Below are 16,941 nucleotides of genomic sequence, written 5' to 3' on the forward strand. Positions count from 1 at the left end.
TGTACTTTGTATTTACATTCTTACCTATACAAGTTTCAAGGACATATGCATATGGGTCTGTCTGTTTATGCAGACAGATATATGTAAGAGAAAGATGAACCCTGATGTTTCAAGAAGGTATGGCTGTACATATGTATATTAATATCTAGAACACAGTCTAACCAACCTGCCTCTGCCTAGCATGGCTTGTTTGCAAAGATCAAATCAGTGAATACCATTCAGAGATGCTTTAAGTAATTTCTACCCAAAAATGAGAACAAGAACTCACTTCATCTGAACTACAATCACTCCTCTGATTTCACTGCCACCAGTCCAACTCATGCCATCTAAAGATCTGATTATCAGAAGATCCAGTTCGTAAATTAAGGTCCCTATTAACAACTGAATTTCTGATTTACTGAGACTCCATCAATTTCCATGCTCTAAAACACCAATGAGCAGAGAAATTTTACTCATCAAAAGGTGTAAGATTCTGCCCTGGCTGATGCCCTGCATGATCTGACTGAAGCCATTGCAGAATTTGCCTTATTAAATCACGTTTTAAGCATTAATTCCTACCTTTGCAAATCTGGGAAGACTTGATCGCACTCTTTACACTCCTGGATTTCATGCACATCCTGAAGGTCATTCTCATTCTCAAGCTTTTTCTGGAAGTCCTCCTCCACCATGGAGAACGCGGAGTGAGGTGTGCTGCAAGGGAACTTCTGGTGGTCTACAAGCTCAGCCTTGGACTCAAAGAGCTGGTCACAGTCCTCGCAGCGATACTGGCGCTCCTCTGGAAGACAAAATGGTTGGTGAGACTGCCTCAATTTTCAGTCATTTTTAGTTACTCTCAGGAGTTACTCCACAATGTACTTAAATAGACGGCTATTTAGTGAAAAGAAAAAAAAAAGAATGAAAAACATAAAAGAAACAAGGATGCTTTGTAATGCTTTCTAATACTGTTTTAATTCTACAATATATGACACTGCAATGCTACCTGTTAACTGCCTGGGTGACAACCAACAGGGATTCCTAACGTTGGCTTGGTACAAAGGTCAGTGTGTTTAACACTATCCTAAAAAGGGATATACGGGATCTAAGGTGGATATCCAGTGGAGGCTGTTGGTCTCTGCCTATCTGAATGAAGGAGACTGACGCAAACACCAGCATTTCAAATAGCCCAAAGGGTGTTCATAGCTTGTAGAAGTCCCTTCATTTCCATTAGAGTTCTCTTCCAGCACCCTCCCTGTTTAAGGTGAGCCAGAGAGAGATGAAAATTCTGGAATGCAGATGTGAAGAAGAGAATCCCATGGTTTTTTTTTTGTTTTTTTTTTCTGTTGGATTTTCTACTGACTGCCCACATGCTCTGTTCTGGTTCCAGAGTTATCTGACCTGCAGATACAAATGCCCAGGTGCCAAGGAGTCTGGCTGAAATCTCAAATGGATATAACTGGTGCCTACTTGAGGGCTGAGTTGCTCCAGAGAAATCACCACTAGGACTGCTTTCCACTAGCAATACTTTGGTCCAATCTGTTCCTAAATTAGCCCTGTGGGACACACATACTTGTGTGTGACTGCAGAAAACTCCTCTGGTGCTGTTGATACAGTTGCCCAGAAGGAATAGGCATGGAAAACAGTATGCTTAAAAAGCGTGACAACTTTAGCAACAAATAAAGTCAGCAGCACAAAAAAGAAAAAAAAAAAAAAAGGAAAAAGAGAAAACCCACACCAAATTAGAATGAATGAATAATCCCCGAACTCTTCTTCAATGTACAGGCAGGTATAAGAAAGCACAGCCCTTGACACCCATGCCCTGCCCTGGGAAGACCCCTGTGTGCAGTCCAAATCCGTAAGAATTTGTACAATGGCCACATTGGCATGAACTGCAATCTAACGAGCATCCAGTTGATATCCTACAGCCAGCTGTGGCTTCCTAACCCGCTGCACTATGGACAGCAGAGCAGGAGAAGCATTTGGAGGTGGGGACAAATCTGATCCAATCTGCATCCCAATCTGCACAGCATCAGCAGGAGCTCAGGAGTTTAACACCCAGGCCCTGTGCGTTGGATGAATAATGAATGAGCACGAGGAGGAAGGATGGCTGTGTTCTCAGAAGTGACAGCGACATTAACAACCTGAGATTTTCTCTTTTCAAAAAAGCAGTTGTTTGGCAAACTGACAAAAAAACAAAACAAAACAAAACACAGTCATTATCAGGGTCCGTACATCTTAGTCCTAAAGGACCAGCAACTAGCACAGTCTGGAGACAATGCTATGGACTCTCTTCCTTCTGCAGTACCCCAAAACTAATTAAGTTTCATTTCTGGAGCCTTAATGATGCCCTCAGTTACCTCTGCAGGCCTCTGTTTCTGCCAGGGAGGTTTGTGTACACGAAGGTAAGATCTGAAAGAGTTGCAGGGACGCAACGCTGAGAAAAATCAACTCTGCAAAGTAGAGTTCAGCAAACTGGCAGGTACAGAATGCACCACTCAATTTTTTGGGAAGTTATTTGGGCCAAGCGTGATAAAGAAAATAAACAGAGACCCTTCAGTGCCACTGCCAGCACTGCTTTTGAGATCACAGCCATACCTCAGAGGCACTGAAGGAGTTACGTTAGTATTAGAGCAGTTTATTCACTGAACAGCTTTCAGAAAAACAGAAGGGTGGAAGATAGACAAATACAACCATAGTCCAGCTCTCCTCCCTGGCTACAGGCAAACTATTCTGGATTTCGAAAGTATTGCAACAGACGAGAAATCTCCCTAATTTCTTGGATACCTCATATTAGATAAGAGGTGACTAACCATGGATGTCCGGAGCCATTGTTTCATGTGAATAATCTTCACTCTTCATGAACAGTAACAGCTCCTCTCCAGGTTCAATGTCTGCTACAACTCTGTAGAATATCTGGAAAAGAGAAAGGCGGGTAAATGCCACAAAGGCGGAGGGGAGGTGAGTCCTGCAGTGGTAAGCTGGGGAGGTGCCACACTGGGCTGTGGCAGGGGGCCTCCTGCCAGCCCCACAGCCCTTGTGCTTTGGGCTCCGTGAAGATAAAGAAGAGATTGCTTTCAACAGCTTCTGCTGCAAAATGAGCTGCCTGATGACTGCAAACACCACCAGCAATTCACATGCTTTATTACACCAGATCTATGTACAAGGTAACCATAAAACACAACCCTGAATGACCGGCGCAGGGGAGATGTAACCTGTTTCTCCCCTTGGAGAAGGGGGAAAGAACTGTGGAAAGTTACTGAATCACACCCGAGGAGATGCTGCTGATGAACACGAGGCATCCAAGCCCACCCGCTTCAGTCGCCTGAGCAGTCCTGAGAGCCACGAAGGAAGAGGCCTGCACAACCCAGCGGGCCTTTTTACTCCTCAGCTCCAAACAGGAACCAAAGGCACGCTTAGGCCAGGATGAAGGCGTGCCCACAGCAGCTCGTCAGCACTCGGCTCGTGGCACCTGGTCCCCTCGTCCAGGCGACACCGGGCTCTGGCCTGGTGGAGGAGCAGGGGCCGTGCGCCCGGTGGTACCGCCCGGTCGGGGCGAGCCCCCGTCGTGTGCTCCCTGCCAGGCTCTGCCCAAACAAGATTCCCCAAACCCATCTGGCTGCTCTCTGTCTCAGCAGGAAACGTGAAGAACACTAAAAAAGCTCCACGAAACAGCTCGAATAAATATTAGTAACTTCCTCAGGCCTTGTTAAACAAAAACACATGACAGCTAGGCTTCCTACCCCAACAAACGATGCCTTTGCGTTTACTCCGTCTAATGTATTTTTAAAGGTTTAATTCACAAAGAATTAACTCTCAGTACTCATTCTGGTGCCCTGGGAGGGAGGCACAAAATCCACTCTGCTGTTTAACGCCCAGCAGCTGTGCTGGCCTCGGGCTGGGTGCCCAGGGAGGGCTGTGTGGGTATTCCCCTCGCACAGCACCCAACGGGTGGCCCCGGCACCGAGCAGATACCCACGTCCTCCAGGAGGTGGCCGTATAGCCTAATGGTTTATCTCTCTGCAAGCGGCCTTTGCCCACAGAAACGTGCTAAACACATAAAAATAACTAAATAAGACAGATTTCCTCCGAATTGTTTTCTTTTCTTCGCCTCGTCCTCAAAGCTGCTCTGGCAGAGGCCTGCAGAGCAGCAGCAGCTGAAGCCAGCGTGTCCCACTGCCCGGTGTCCCACCACCTGATGTCCCACCTCTGCCCAACGTCCCACGACCCGATGTTCCCCTCCTGATGTCTCATATCAGGCACAACAAACCCGCACCGCAGCCTCCTGCTTGTGGCAAAAATCCCCCATAAAAGACAGGAGCAGGCATTCACGTGCTGCTTCCCCTCCCAAGAAGCCGAGGCTGCATTTCCCTTCTCTTCCACACTGTCCTGCCCCCAGTGTCAGAGGGGCTTGCTTGGGCTCTTTATTTTTTGCCTGTCAGTCAGATAAATGTATAAAAGCTACACGGTTCATTCTCCAATTCTGTTTCCCCTTAGAAAACAATGGGCTTCTTTCAGCAATGCAAAACACATCTTTTCTTGTCAGGCTCAACTTTCTTGCTTCCTTTCCAAAAGTACACTAGCCTCCAAAATGTGGCATAGCAGCCCTCGGCACTGCAAGCCCACAACACCCTCCCCAGCCATCACCAACAGCAGAAGTATCTCCAGGCACCGCTGGGCCACTGCAGGCTCGTCCTGAGGTCAGCAGTGCCATGTTTGCACAAAACAGGTCAGACTCAGGGCACTCCTCTTGTTTCTTAATACTTTCACATTAATCTTGTTTTTCACTAATTTACACCGACGCAAAACCAAATCAGCACATTCAAAACCCTTCCAGCAAGTCTTGAATAAAAATAATGCCACTGGTGTCTAGTGAATGTTCTTCAGGGTCACACAGAAGAGGACGTAGGTGGTGCTTACGCTTGCGGCCCTGCAGCTCCTTGCTGATGTCAACACTGCATCCAGCAAACATCTGCTTTAAGCAACACTTGTTTTTCCAAGGTCGATGCTGCATCCGCATGAAGGTATGAAGAGAAACCACGACGCAGCTTTCCCTGCCATTCTTCCTCCTCTGCTCATGCTGTCCCATCAAAGACGCTTCGATAGACCTTTTCACCTCTGGCTGCAGAGTAAGGACACGTGGACTGACAGGCACATAAAGAGGGGCTTGTTTGCAGAGCACTGTGCTGTGCTGCATCCCATCCCAATGCAAGTCCCAGTATGATGCAGGATCCTCGCTGCGGACGTGGGACAAATCCTTAACCAGGTGCAAACTCTGTAGCCAACTGTCCAGCCTGTCAGTGTAGATCCTCAAAAATACTGAAATATCAGAGATGATGAAGCTACCCACCAGAAACTGCCCGTCCAGCCCCTCTGTACCCCAGCAGGGAGAAGATGCAGAGGACTAACCAGAAAAAACTCCCTGGATTAAGATGAATGCTGTGTTTTAGTTGGCATCTCACAACTAAAGCCCTCCAAAACAAGGTTCATGTGTCCCATTTCCAGATTTGGCATTTTGATGTTCTTATTGTTAAAATACTAACTTTAATAATTAAAAAAAAAAAAGGTTTTTTTTAGGCTCTGTATATAAAAGAAATCCCACACCTGCACTAACATTTTATATACCAAATTGCTTTCCACTGAGAATTTGAAATAAAACAAACTGAACTTTAAAACAAAATGATCACGCAGGTAAACTTAATCCGATTTCTAAATGTCCTTATTACTTCATGTGAAAGGGTTTTTCCCACTCTTTCCACCTAAAACCCCAGAAATTCCCTTATCTAAGAAAGCACCGGCCCACCCCATGAAGTGCACAAAGAGCTGCTGCACGGTAGAGAAATGACCCCCCCCCCCCCCCCCAAAAAAAAAAAAAGCAAAGTCCAGATGCGCTTTTCACATGCCCTGGGATCAGTGGTGTGTGACTGCAGTTTATATAGGAAGAGCAAAATCGGATCCAGATCTGGAAGCACTTTCAGAGTTCAGGGGGTCTGACGCGGGGAGCGGCCGGGGGCGGCCTCGCGCGTCCGCCCTCCGTGCCTGCCCCTGCGCGTGCTACCGAGCAGAAATAAAAGCTCCCAAACTGCCAGCCATAAAGGGAAAGGGGAGGGGAGAAAAGGAACACACACAATTTACTTTTAAATGGATGAATAAGGCCTCATTGTTATGAATCCCAGTTTACTTTTCCTGGTCAGGCACTTGAAATTTTATTTATGCTTAATAGACTGCGTTTGGCATGTGTAAAGATGACAGAGGCGTGAATTATGAATGACCTTCCACCTATTCAGGAAGTTGTAATAATTGAAATAATAGCGAAAATGCGCTCCCCGTGAGCTGGGCCCGGGGCCGTGCGCTTTGAAGCTCCCCGGCGGGGCCCAGGCCGCTTCGTCGGGGCCCAGCGTTCACCACCGCTGCTGCCGGCCTGCCGTCACCAACAGCCACACCGCTTCGGGGGAAAAAAGTGGCATTTCAGCCCCCGTATGCGAGCTGCGGTGCACACACGTCACATGCAAGTGGGAAGATGAGCGGAGAACCAGCTCCGAAAACGATGGTGGAAAGCTGAGGAGAAAGGTCCAAACGGCGAAAATTCAATTCTGGCTCCCGTGTGATGAACAACTGCTGCGGCTGGAGGGCTGCGCTGTGAAACCTGAGCCTGGCTCCTCTGGCCATGCTCAGGCAAGTGATAAATTGAAAGGAAAAGGAGTTTTTTCGTGGGCCGGGGTGAGGAGTCGTCCCCGAGCCAGGCCTGAGGAACACTTCAGCAGGCAAACCTCAGCTGGGGCCTGCGCCGTGGGGACAGGGCTGGGGGCACTGCAGGTGACACTGAGGGTCCAGCCCTTCCTGGCTTCCTGGAGTGTCCTGGGCAGCTGGAGCAGGAGGTGCCACAGCGAGGATACCCTCCTGAAATGGCGTCAGGAGTCCCCATCTTTCTGTCTCCAGGCTGTCCCTGCGCAGACACCCTGCTCTGCGTCCCCGGAGCTGCTGCCGCCTCCCCAGTGACGCTCATGCCTTCCTCCACCGTATATTTCTGGCGAATATTAGCCCAAGGTCCAGGTTAGGGACTGCCACATCCAGCCGAGCTCCTGCGGACGCCGTCACGGTCCCACTCATCCTGCCGATGGCCACCTGCATGCAGGCCCACACAGGTCTGCAGAGAGGGCACGGCGCCGCTGCCCTCCCACGTCCCGCTTTCATTCACGAGCCACAGCGAGCGCTCGGTGAGTGGCAGCCCCACTGTCTCTGCAGACATCTGTAATCCTCCAGACCCCCCCGTGCAAGTGGGACTTGACAGCTCTCATCACAAAACGGCGTTCTTGCTCACTGACGGCGTGCCCAACTGCTTTTATTAAACATCAATAAAAAGCTTATCGCCCCGCAGAAGTGGCGACAATTAGCTGCCATTTTTGGTGCTGAACAATTCCTCGCAGGTCACGTCAGGACAGGCCGATGCTGTGAGCAGCAGCGCTGGCAGCGTGTTGGGCTGCAGATAACACAGGCGCACGCAGAAGGCTGGGCAGGAGTTTCAGGCCCAGCATCACCTCAAATTGCCACAAATGGAAAACCACAGCTGAGGAGCTCCTTATTACACCAGCCCCATGCTGACACAACCCCTGCTCCACTGGAGACAGGTTTTCAGTGGGAGCTGGATTAAGCTCTATTTGCTTAATAAACTAATAACTCGTAGGAGGAATCATGGCGGAATAGGGCCCCGCGTGAGCTCAGTGTGCACATGCCCTTCTGACCCATAACAGCCAAAACCTTAATTTCACTCTCTGACAACAAAGCCTCAAAACTATTCCTTAAATACACAACTTTTGCAGGTGGCTCTATGTCTGGGGCTGCTGGAGAAGTCTCGGTGTTTTTCTGCCTGCGAGCTGCAAGCCGTGGCAGGGGGGCGCAGGCAGTAAAACCTGAAACATGAAGCTGTGTCTGTAGATTACAAAAGTTTGTAAAACTTGTAAGATGTGATCAGATCTGGTGCAACCTACAGCAGTAGGTTCACTCGCCTCGGTTTATATCTCTGACATTGTGCACATTGTTAAGAGTGTTATACTACTGCTTTTTCTCCCATTTCAGTGGCATACACTTGAGTGTGGGGGGGGGGGGAAACACACACACACAAAACAAAACAAAAACCTATTTCATCACACACAACAAACCACAGCCTCCACAAGTTGATCTTGAGTCACTTGCAGCTTTCCATAGACAAAACAAAGGGAATCTTCCAGGAGACCTGGAACCTAAGAGCACTTTTACAGCATTATGTGGCCATGTCACTGTCAGAAGTTTGCAAGCAACAGGCAAGATAGAAACAATTTCAGGAGCTCTGACTTAAACTGCAACCAACTACATTTCTAAAAAAAAAAAAGAAAAAAGAAAAAAAAAGAAAAGAAAAAGCAAAAGAGAAAAAGAAAAAGAAAACAAAAATATAGCTTGGAGGTGACTGCGGTCCCAGCTTGAAAATGTGCTTGGAGCGTGTGACAGTCCCGGACACACCATTGCTATAGTTACTGCTGTATTTGCAACCACACTTTCATTAACATATATATTTAAAAATAATGCTTTTGCTGGGATGACAGCTCGGCCAGAAAGCCTACCAGTGCTAATCGTTCTGAAGTCATTAAAAAGTTGAACTAATAGATATTTAATGATAGATAACAGAGGGGAGTCGTCCAAGTTAGCAGAAACTGCTATTGACTCCTGACTTTGAGCTGAAAAAACACATTCCAGGGAAATAATAGTGACAAGACTCTTTGCAGCTCTGCACACACTAAGGTCTCTTTAGGGAAAAGGAAAAAATGAGAGTGTGCTGTTTGTGGAATTTTATTATTCATATACATCTTGAATTACATACGGTCAGGTTAGATTGGGCATGACAGCAGATAATAGGAAGACAGCAAAGAGAAATCCTAGATCAACTTTGTTTGAAATAAAAAAAAAAAATGCAGCTTTTAAACCCTACTCCACCTCCAATCAAATGAAATATGAGTTGCATCCAGCGTGCATGTTTTGACTGCATCCCACCATTATCGAGCTGTTCATCTCAGCAAAGCTCATTTATACAGTTATATGAAAGAGCCCAGGCCTTTTGTAAAGTTGATCCTAAGTGATGAAACCTAACCTCAAACATGAATCGGGGGGTGGGGTGGTATGTCTCTGAAAAAAAGTCTAATAGAGAAAACAACAAAAAATGTTTTTCTTTCCCTCTTTTTGTTAAACGCAGAAGGTACAGCTTAGCAGAGCGACTAGATTACACGTCGGTCTGAGCTTCACCTAAACCCTGCCTCAAGCAGTCTGGGAATCATACCTGTCTGTCAGTCAAGCCTGAATTTAGTAGCATAAACTTGTGGCCAGCGCGAGGCTCAGAGTGCTGGCAGGATCTTTTACCTTTTCAGGTACGGCACAATGTTTGCTTGTGAATTTTACAGATGAGTTGAAGCAATTAGAGGTGAACAATTACTGCTGATCAAGTGTCCGTGCCTCAGGAGCAAAGGAGGGCTCCCGAGGCGGGGATGCTCCCCGTGCCTCGAGGGGCGCTGAGGGTCCCCCTGGGACGAGGGGTGCGCCCCCCCCTCAGCCCACACCCCGCGCTCCTACGGGGCTGCATCGCCTCCGCACTCCAGCTACCTGCAAGCACCCGGGCACGTCTTCTGCCTTTCCCATGCTTTTTTTCTTTTCCTTCTTTTTTTTTTTTTTTTTCTGCCTAGGATCTATAGGGGCAGACTGACACAGCGTGCGCACACATGCATGCACGCTCAGCCCTGACTCGCATTTGTCACTCCTTGCACATGGACACGTTTGGCCATGTAACGTCCATTTCCCAGTTTGCCCTCCTATTCTATTTTATATTACCTCTCGTGAGCTCGTGCCAGAAGAAAGCAGAAGGAGGAGCTGTTAGAAAAGCTTTTTCGCTTTAAGAATGGAGAGCACATTTTTAGCATTAACTTTTTAGGCTCTGGTCATAAAACGCTGGAGTATGTGTACAATTTTGTGGGTAAATTTGCAGCGTTTCCAGAGGGCCAAATGAACAACAATCTCTTGCTGACAGCGCGCAGATCACAACGCGCTACTTGAAAGACAACCAATTTTTAATTTTCAAATCTCGGCAACAATAAGCCATAAAAATATGGAATTATGAACAGCACGATACCGTGCAAAATAAATAACAAGTCTCCAGTGAATGAAAGAAATTATTGGCAGCAGTACAGCCACCATTACCAAATCTCAGAAATGTAAACACTAAAAAAGAGAAAGTTACAAGCGCCATAACTTTCATTCCAAAAACGTCAAAACGCCTGTGCGTGTCTGCGTCTCAGCGGCAGATGCCGATGTTACAGCCTGGCGTATATTTTGAGTTATCAGCAGAGCACCAATGCCGACGCAAACGCAGTAAGTTGCTCCTACCAATTCACGTGATTCCATTTCTAACCTTACCTATTTATGCCAGCTCTTATTAAACGTAAAATAGTTGGATTTGCTGTTTCAATTAGGCTCTAGTTTCCTTTTCGTATCACTGCTCCATAACTGCTCTGCGTTGAGGAATTTATCGTTTTTCAGCGTAAAACATATTTCAACTTGCAAAATGTATTTTTCATTTACTAATAATCTTTATGGCTTCTTTAGCTAAACCAGCTGCTATATATATATAAAAAAATAAAATTATATCTCGGTTGGCTGGCTCATTCTGTGCTACACGTGTTCGGGGGTGAATTTTAAAAGTTGAAAATTAAAAAAATCCTCTGTCATAGTTCCTGAAAAAGTTCACGTAAACCGGTTTAAATCAACTGTCTCGTAGGAGCTAAACGCATAATGCGGTGGTGCTGCTGGAACCAGCAGACTGTCTCACATTCATTTCCTTTACGTAAGGAATTTGATTGGAAAGAATGATTTTTAATTGAAGCTTTGTGTCTGGTTGTGATTCTTCTTTCAATACTGTCAAAGCAATTAAATCAGCTAAAGATAATCTTTAACATTCACCTGATGCAGTTAATTAAGTGGTGAAAAACGAAACACTGATTAAAGGAAGCAAATGCTACGTCGCAGGTACCAAAGTTTAAATTTGAAACAGGAATACACCATCAGTTGTTGCTTTGCTATTTTTGATATTTTAGTTTAAAGAAGTGTAGCTTTCCTAACCTAACTTCACCCAGTAAAATATCTCATAACAGCATGCATTATCTGCAGACTAAAGCAAACCTTGATTTAAGAAACACCTAATAACTCATCAGCATAATTGAAAACAAAATGCCTCACTGCGTCCTTCCTCCCCCCTATCCCAGTCCTTCCTCCGCCACACAACAAGGATAAATAACGTTTCAGCCTAACAAAGAGTGGATTTAAGCGCAATAAATGAAAAGAAAAAGAAAACCATTAAAGATCCCGGTTCAGCACAGAAGTATGACGAGTTCGAGCAAAGTGCTCGAGAAAGCATAATAATATTATGCACGTGTGCATTCAAATCCCAAGCCCTGTGCAGGCGACGACATTGTATGGGTAGGATTATCAGTTTTGCATCTTCCCCTCCACTCTTTCCATTAACTTCACACTGAAGTTTCTACTTAACACAATGGCTTAATTTAGCAACGCTGTTGGACTGGAACAGAAAATGCTGCTAATTCAAAATCAGCAAACACTGGCTTTGTCTTCCTAAGAAAGCAGTCCCAATTTTTATCAGGTACAAGATTAGAAAAAAAAGAAAAAGAGAGAGGGAGAGAGAGATTGTTTATGAATTGAATAACAATGTGGAAAAATAGAAAATCTGTATTATCTGCAGCCCATAATCAAAATTACTCTATTCTGCATTTCACATCTGTGCCTTATCTTCTGCCATAACAGCAAACAGGCCAAAATCTGTTGTGAATTGCTGTTATTTTTTTCCAGTGACACCTTAAAGTTCCTTAAAAAATAAGCCCAGAAAGTGAACGCCACATACCTGATCACTTATCTGACATGCAACAAGGTTGTGCTGATTGTAGCATCCAGCAAACTTGATATATTTGAGCCAGTTTCCTACATCTGGTTGACTGGCATCTATGCAGAACTTCACATTGCAAAACTCATCCAAGATCTAAAAGGAAGAATACGAAAGAGTAAATCTTTCTGTTGCTGTCCGGGCATACTAATCGAAAGATAAATCACAGGTTTTCAGATAAACAAATGGTAATAAGCTAGGCAAGTTAGACAGAAATGTGCTCCTCCGGTGAGATATATTTTTTTTGAATGGTCGGAATACACAGGTATTAATGAAAGGACAACAAACGTACTGGAAAATGGCTTGACAAACGTCTACACGTAATCGAGATGTTGTCTAATTATTGCTGAGAAACACTGGCCATTTAAGAGCCATCCGATTTTCCTGGCACTCATCGGCGACTATTTAGGCTTGAAATTACGATTTTAATTACACACGACCCGTCGGGGGGTATGGCAGAAACGACTAAAAGAGGCGGCGGTGGCTCCGTCTGAGCTCCCTGCTTTTGCCTCCGAGTTGCCGCCGCTTGCAGCTCCCACCTCGCTCTGCCCGGCCGTGCTGCCGCCGGGCAGGGGGGCCCTCACCTGGCCTCCCCCCTGCCTCCATCGCATCCCTGCGGCAACCCCCGCGAGTCCCCGCGCGGAACTTCCCGAAAATAAAAAGGAAAAACAACGCCGAGCGGGTGGCGGTGCCGAGGAGCGCTTCCAAGCGGGCAGGCAGCAAACAACCGCAGCGAGGCCGCCGGCGGGCGGGGTGCTGAGGATGCTCCCTGCCCAGCCGGGACACACCGCAGCGTGGGGATGCCTGGAGGTGCCCCCCCCCACACCCTATATCCCCCACCCCATATCCCCCACCCTATAACCCACATCCCCCGGGTGCCAGCCCCGGCTCACAGCGAGGACGGGGAGCCGGAGGCCGCTGCCCCCGCGGAGAACACCGCGGACGAGCCCCGGGACCGGGAGCTTTTTGCCCAGGTGCTGTCACCGCCCCCCCCCCCCCGGCCCGGCCCCGCCGCCCCCCGCGGGTGGCAGGATCGGGCCCCTCCGTCCGTCCGTCCGTCTGTCTGTCCGTCCGTCCGTGTGTCCGCCCGTCGGGCCGCCCGCCGCTCGCCCCAGCGAGGCAGGGCTCCCACCTCCGCTGCCGCCCCCTCCCTCCGGCAAGGCGAAAGCCACCCAAAGCGAGCACAACACCCCCAAAAAATAACTACTGATAATGATAATGATAATGATAAATGATAATAATAATAATAAAACCTAAAGAACCGGCCCCAAAGCCCGAGGCTTCGGTAACACCGCATCCCCGGGGGTCCCCCCCCCCAGGGCCCTGCGCTCCTTTATATATATATATATATATTTTTGGGGGGTGATTTTCCCTTCCCCATCACCCCCGCGATGCCCCCCCGGATTATTTTTTTTTGTTTTTTTTTTTTTTAGGGGGGGTCGTCCCTCACCCCCCCCCCCTCCCCCGAAGTCCCGGGGGGGCTCTGCCCGGGGGGCACCGACGGGGCAAGGCGGAGTTGGGGGGGGTGGGAGGTGGGGGGGGGGGGGAGCGGCGGCGCCGCGCTCGCTGCTCTTACCTTGAGTCGCCCGGAGCCTGCGGGGGCAAGGGGGGGGCCCCGGGGGGGGGGGGGGGGGAGGGCAAAATATCCTTCAGGCGGCTGGAGGCAACATCTCGGCGTCAAACGCGGCCGTCGGGGTCCCGCCGGGGGGAGGCTCCAGCATTTGGGGGGGTGGGGGGGGAAAGGGCAAAGGGGGGGGGGGGGGCCGGGTGTCGGGGGGGGGGGGGCTGCCGGCCCCGGAGGGCTCAGCGGCGGCGGGGCTCGGCGGGTTTCTGCCGGCTCGCCATCACCTTCCCCTTTCGGCCCCTCCTGGTCTTATCGGCTGCCTTAGTGTGTGTGTGCGCGAAGAAAGTTAGCGGCAGAAAGGTTTGGGGGGGGGGGGGGGGGGGGGAGACGGGGAAAGGAAAAAAAAAAAAGGGGGGGGAAAAAAAAAAAAAACACCACCACACGGCCCTCTTCAAGAGGGAGCAAAAATCCAAAAAAAAAAAAAAAAAAAAAAAGGGAAAAAAAGCAAACAAACCCGCCGCCGCCGCGCAGCGCCCAACCAAACAAACTTCTTTCACTTCTCCGCCGGGGATGGCAGAAAAGTGTGGGCGGGCGGGGGGGCGGGCGGCTCTCCCCTGCCCTCCCCCCCCCCCCCCCCCAGCCGCCTGCCCGCGGCGCTTCTTCCCCTCCCCACCCCCGGGGCAGCGCCCTCCCCGCCCACCCCGTCGGGTCCCGGCGCTCCCCCGGCGGCCCCTTACGGCGGGGCAGCCCCGGTGTCGTGTCCTCCCCCCCCCCGCGGCCACCCCCCCCCCCGTGTGTGTGTGTGTGTGTGTCTGTCCGTGTCCGTGTCCCTGTCCCCTCGTCCCCTGTCCCCTCCCGTCCCCCCTTTCCCCGGACGGCGGCGCTCCAAGCCGCAGCCCCCCCCCCCCCCCCCCCCGGGTCACCGCCGGGTCGCGGCCGCCCGGCCCCTCGGCGGGGGCTCACCGGGAGCCCGCCTCCCCCCCCCCCCCCCAAAATCGCCGGGGCTCCGCCGTACCTCGGGGCCCCGCCGCCGTCCCTGCGCCGCCCCCGGCCGCCGTCGGGGTCGCTGCGCCCCGGGGGCGAGGCCGCGCTCCCCCGACGGCTTCTCCCGGCCAGCGCAGCCCCGCTCCTGCCGACATCGCCGGCACTGCCACGGGAGGCTTCGGGAAACGCGGCTTTTTTTTTTTTTTCCTCTTTTTTTTTTTTTCCCCCCTCTTTTATTTTTTTTCCTCTTATTTTCCCTCTTTTTATTTTTTTCTTCTTATTTTGCCTCATTTTTTGCCTCTTTTTTCCCTCTTTTTTTCCTCTTCCCCCCCCTTTTTCCTTCTTTTTTCTTTTTTTCCTCTTTCCTCTTTTATTTTTCCTAGTTTTCCACTTTTTTCCTTCTTTTTTTCCTCTTTTATTTTTCCTCTTTTTCCACTTTTTCCCTTTTTTCCCTCTTTTTTTCTTCTTCCTTTTTTTTCCCTTTTTTTTTTCTTCTTCTTCCCCCCCCCCCCCCCCCTTCCCGGCTTATTCCCCGCTTGCCTCCCCTTCCCAGCCCAGCTCCCCTTTACTCAGGCGCTAACGAATCCCGGGATCGGAGCCGCTCCGGCCCCGCTCCCACCTCCCCGCCGGGCGGCCCCGAGCCCCCCCAAACCCCCCCCGGCTCCGGCACCGTCCGGGCTGCGCACGGCAGACCCCGGGCACCGGCGCCTTTTGGGGAACAGGGCAGGGAAATTAAAAAAAAAAAAAAAAAAAAAAGCCAGAACTATATATTTCTTGCGCGATCCCGAAGTGCCACCCACTTTTTTTTTTTTTTTCCTCCCCCAAATACATTTCTCCGACCAAAAGTCGATTTTTCTTTCCCGGGGGTGGGGGGGCGCGGGCAGGGAGGGCAGGAGGAGGGCGAGAAGCCGGCTGCCAGGAGATGATGATTAATTCGTCTCAGCGGCCTGTTATCTGTGACATTGAACTGTTATTTCAGATAATGGCCATTGTTCGAGGCGGGGAGGGGGGCAGAGCCGGGGGGGGAGCCCCGCTCCCATCCCCACCGCCACCGGGCAGGACGGGGACGCGGCCGGGGGCTGGCACCGCACAGCACCGGGGACCCGGGGCGCGCCCCCCGCTGCCGGCCGCCCGCTGCCGGAGCTGCCCGGCGTTTCTCCTCCCTCTCTCCCTTTCTCTCTTTTTTTTTTTTTTTTTTTAATTTAGCCATAAATTGGACCGGCTCGAGCTATGAGCTGTTCTATTTTCTTCCTGTCAGGATGAGGGATTTGTTTTATGATGCATTGTGTATTAAATACAAGTAATCTGGGAAACTGATTGCTCGAGCCCATATAGCCCGAGCGGAGGCCCCGGAGAGGAGCCGGAGCCCCCCCCCCCCCCCCCCCCCCCCCCTCACCCTCGGCTTTACCACAAAAGGAGGAAACGCCGCTGGATAAACAAAAGGGCCTCCGGTACCGGCGGCGGGGCCGCTCAGCACCGGGGCTCCGCCGCCGCCGCCCCGCCTGCGGCCGCCAGGTGGTGCCCGGAGCCGGGACACGGAGCCCCCGCACCGGCAGCGGGGCAGGGACCGGCAGCGGGGCCGGGAACCCGCCGGGGGCGGGCGGCTCGCAGCCCCGGCCCCCCCCCCTCCTCCCGCCCCCCCCCCCCCCCGGGCCGCTTTTCGTTTTGGGGTGAAAAACCCGATTTTTAGTCCGTGAGCCGCTCGAGGGGGCTTGGCTGGAGCCGAGGAGGAGGAGGAGGAAGAAGAGGAGGAGGAAGAAGAGGAGGAGGAGGAAGGTGCCCCCCCCCAGCAAATGCCCCGCGTACCCCCCGCGTGTTTTCCTTCTTTGCAGCCAGAGCCTTTGAAACACATCTGCGGCCTCTCCTCCCTCCCCGTGGACGGCTCGGTAGGCGCTCCGAGAGGCCCCGATATTTCCACAGGGTCCCTTTTTGCAATTGTTTATTTAAAACAAGTCGCTGTATTAGTGGAGGCAGTAAGGAGTTAGTGCTCGAGTCTGCTAGTAATTCCCACCAGGCTGTAAGCTGATGCCTCTTTTAAGCCTTTAACTTCATGGTCGTCCCGGAAGTAAAAGTTCTCATAATGGAGACCCTATGGGCATCGCGCATTCCAGCACATCATTAAAGCACAGCAAAGCAGCTCAGCCGAAGCCAGATGAAATAACTGCACTGTCCACTTTTAATGGGCTTCCTGTGGGCAAACGCTGCCGAGGACAATGGGGGAAAAGCAGACGAGTCGCCGGCGATTTTTTAGAACGCCGTCAGTGCTCGCGGTAGGCTCAGCGTTATCCGTGCGTTTATAGAGCGAGCCACTTCGTAACCGCATTTTTAAGTGGGGTTTAACGTTATGTTTCTCAAGGTGACTAAACACAACACTGAGCATCCTGGCTAACGCCGTGGTGAGCGCTTCAAATCCGAGGCGAGCGTATCGAGCGGGGATGGGGGGGGGGTG

General features: G+C 50.5%; 1 protein-coding gene across 21 annotated transcripts in view; it reads right to left on the bottom strand.

Annotated features, from left to right (window-relative positions):
- The window catches only part of MECOM (MDS1 and EVI1 complex locus), a 319,792-nt gene that overhangs the window by 34,768 nt on the left and 268,083 nt on the right, over positions 1-16,941 (bottom strand). For 9 of the 21 annotated variants that reach the window (XM_080605386.1, XM_080605375.1, XM_080605389.1 and 6 more), the window contains exons 3-5: positions 11,906-12,040; positions 2,787-2,889; positions 559-775 (exon numbers count right to left, since the gene is read on the bottom strand). In XM_080605386.1, coding sequence (XP_080461512.1) covers positions 559-775; positions 2,787-2,889; positions 11,906-12,040 — 455 coding nt within the window. Of the gene's footprint in view, positions 1-558; positions 776-2,786; positions 2,890-3,009; positions 3,130-3,243; positions 5,742-11,905; positions 12,041-12,236; positions 12,770-12,837; positions 13,137-13,520; positions 14,014-14,523; positions 14,724-16,941 lie in introns of those variants that run through there. The other 12 variants (XM_080605383.1, XM_080605382.1, XM_080605393.1 and 9 more) reach the window with 10 other exon arrangements.

Source organism: Anser brachyrhynchus (assembly GCF_964034855.1).
Source record: "Anser brachyrhynchus genome assembly, chromosome: 9".
NCBI lineage: Eukaryota > Metazoa > Chordata > Aves > Anseriformes > Anatidae > Anser > Anser brachyrhynchus.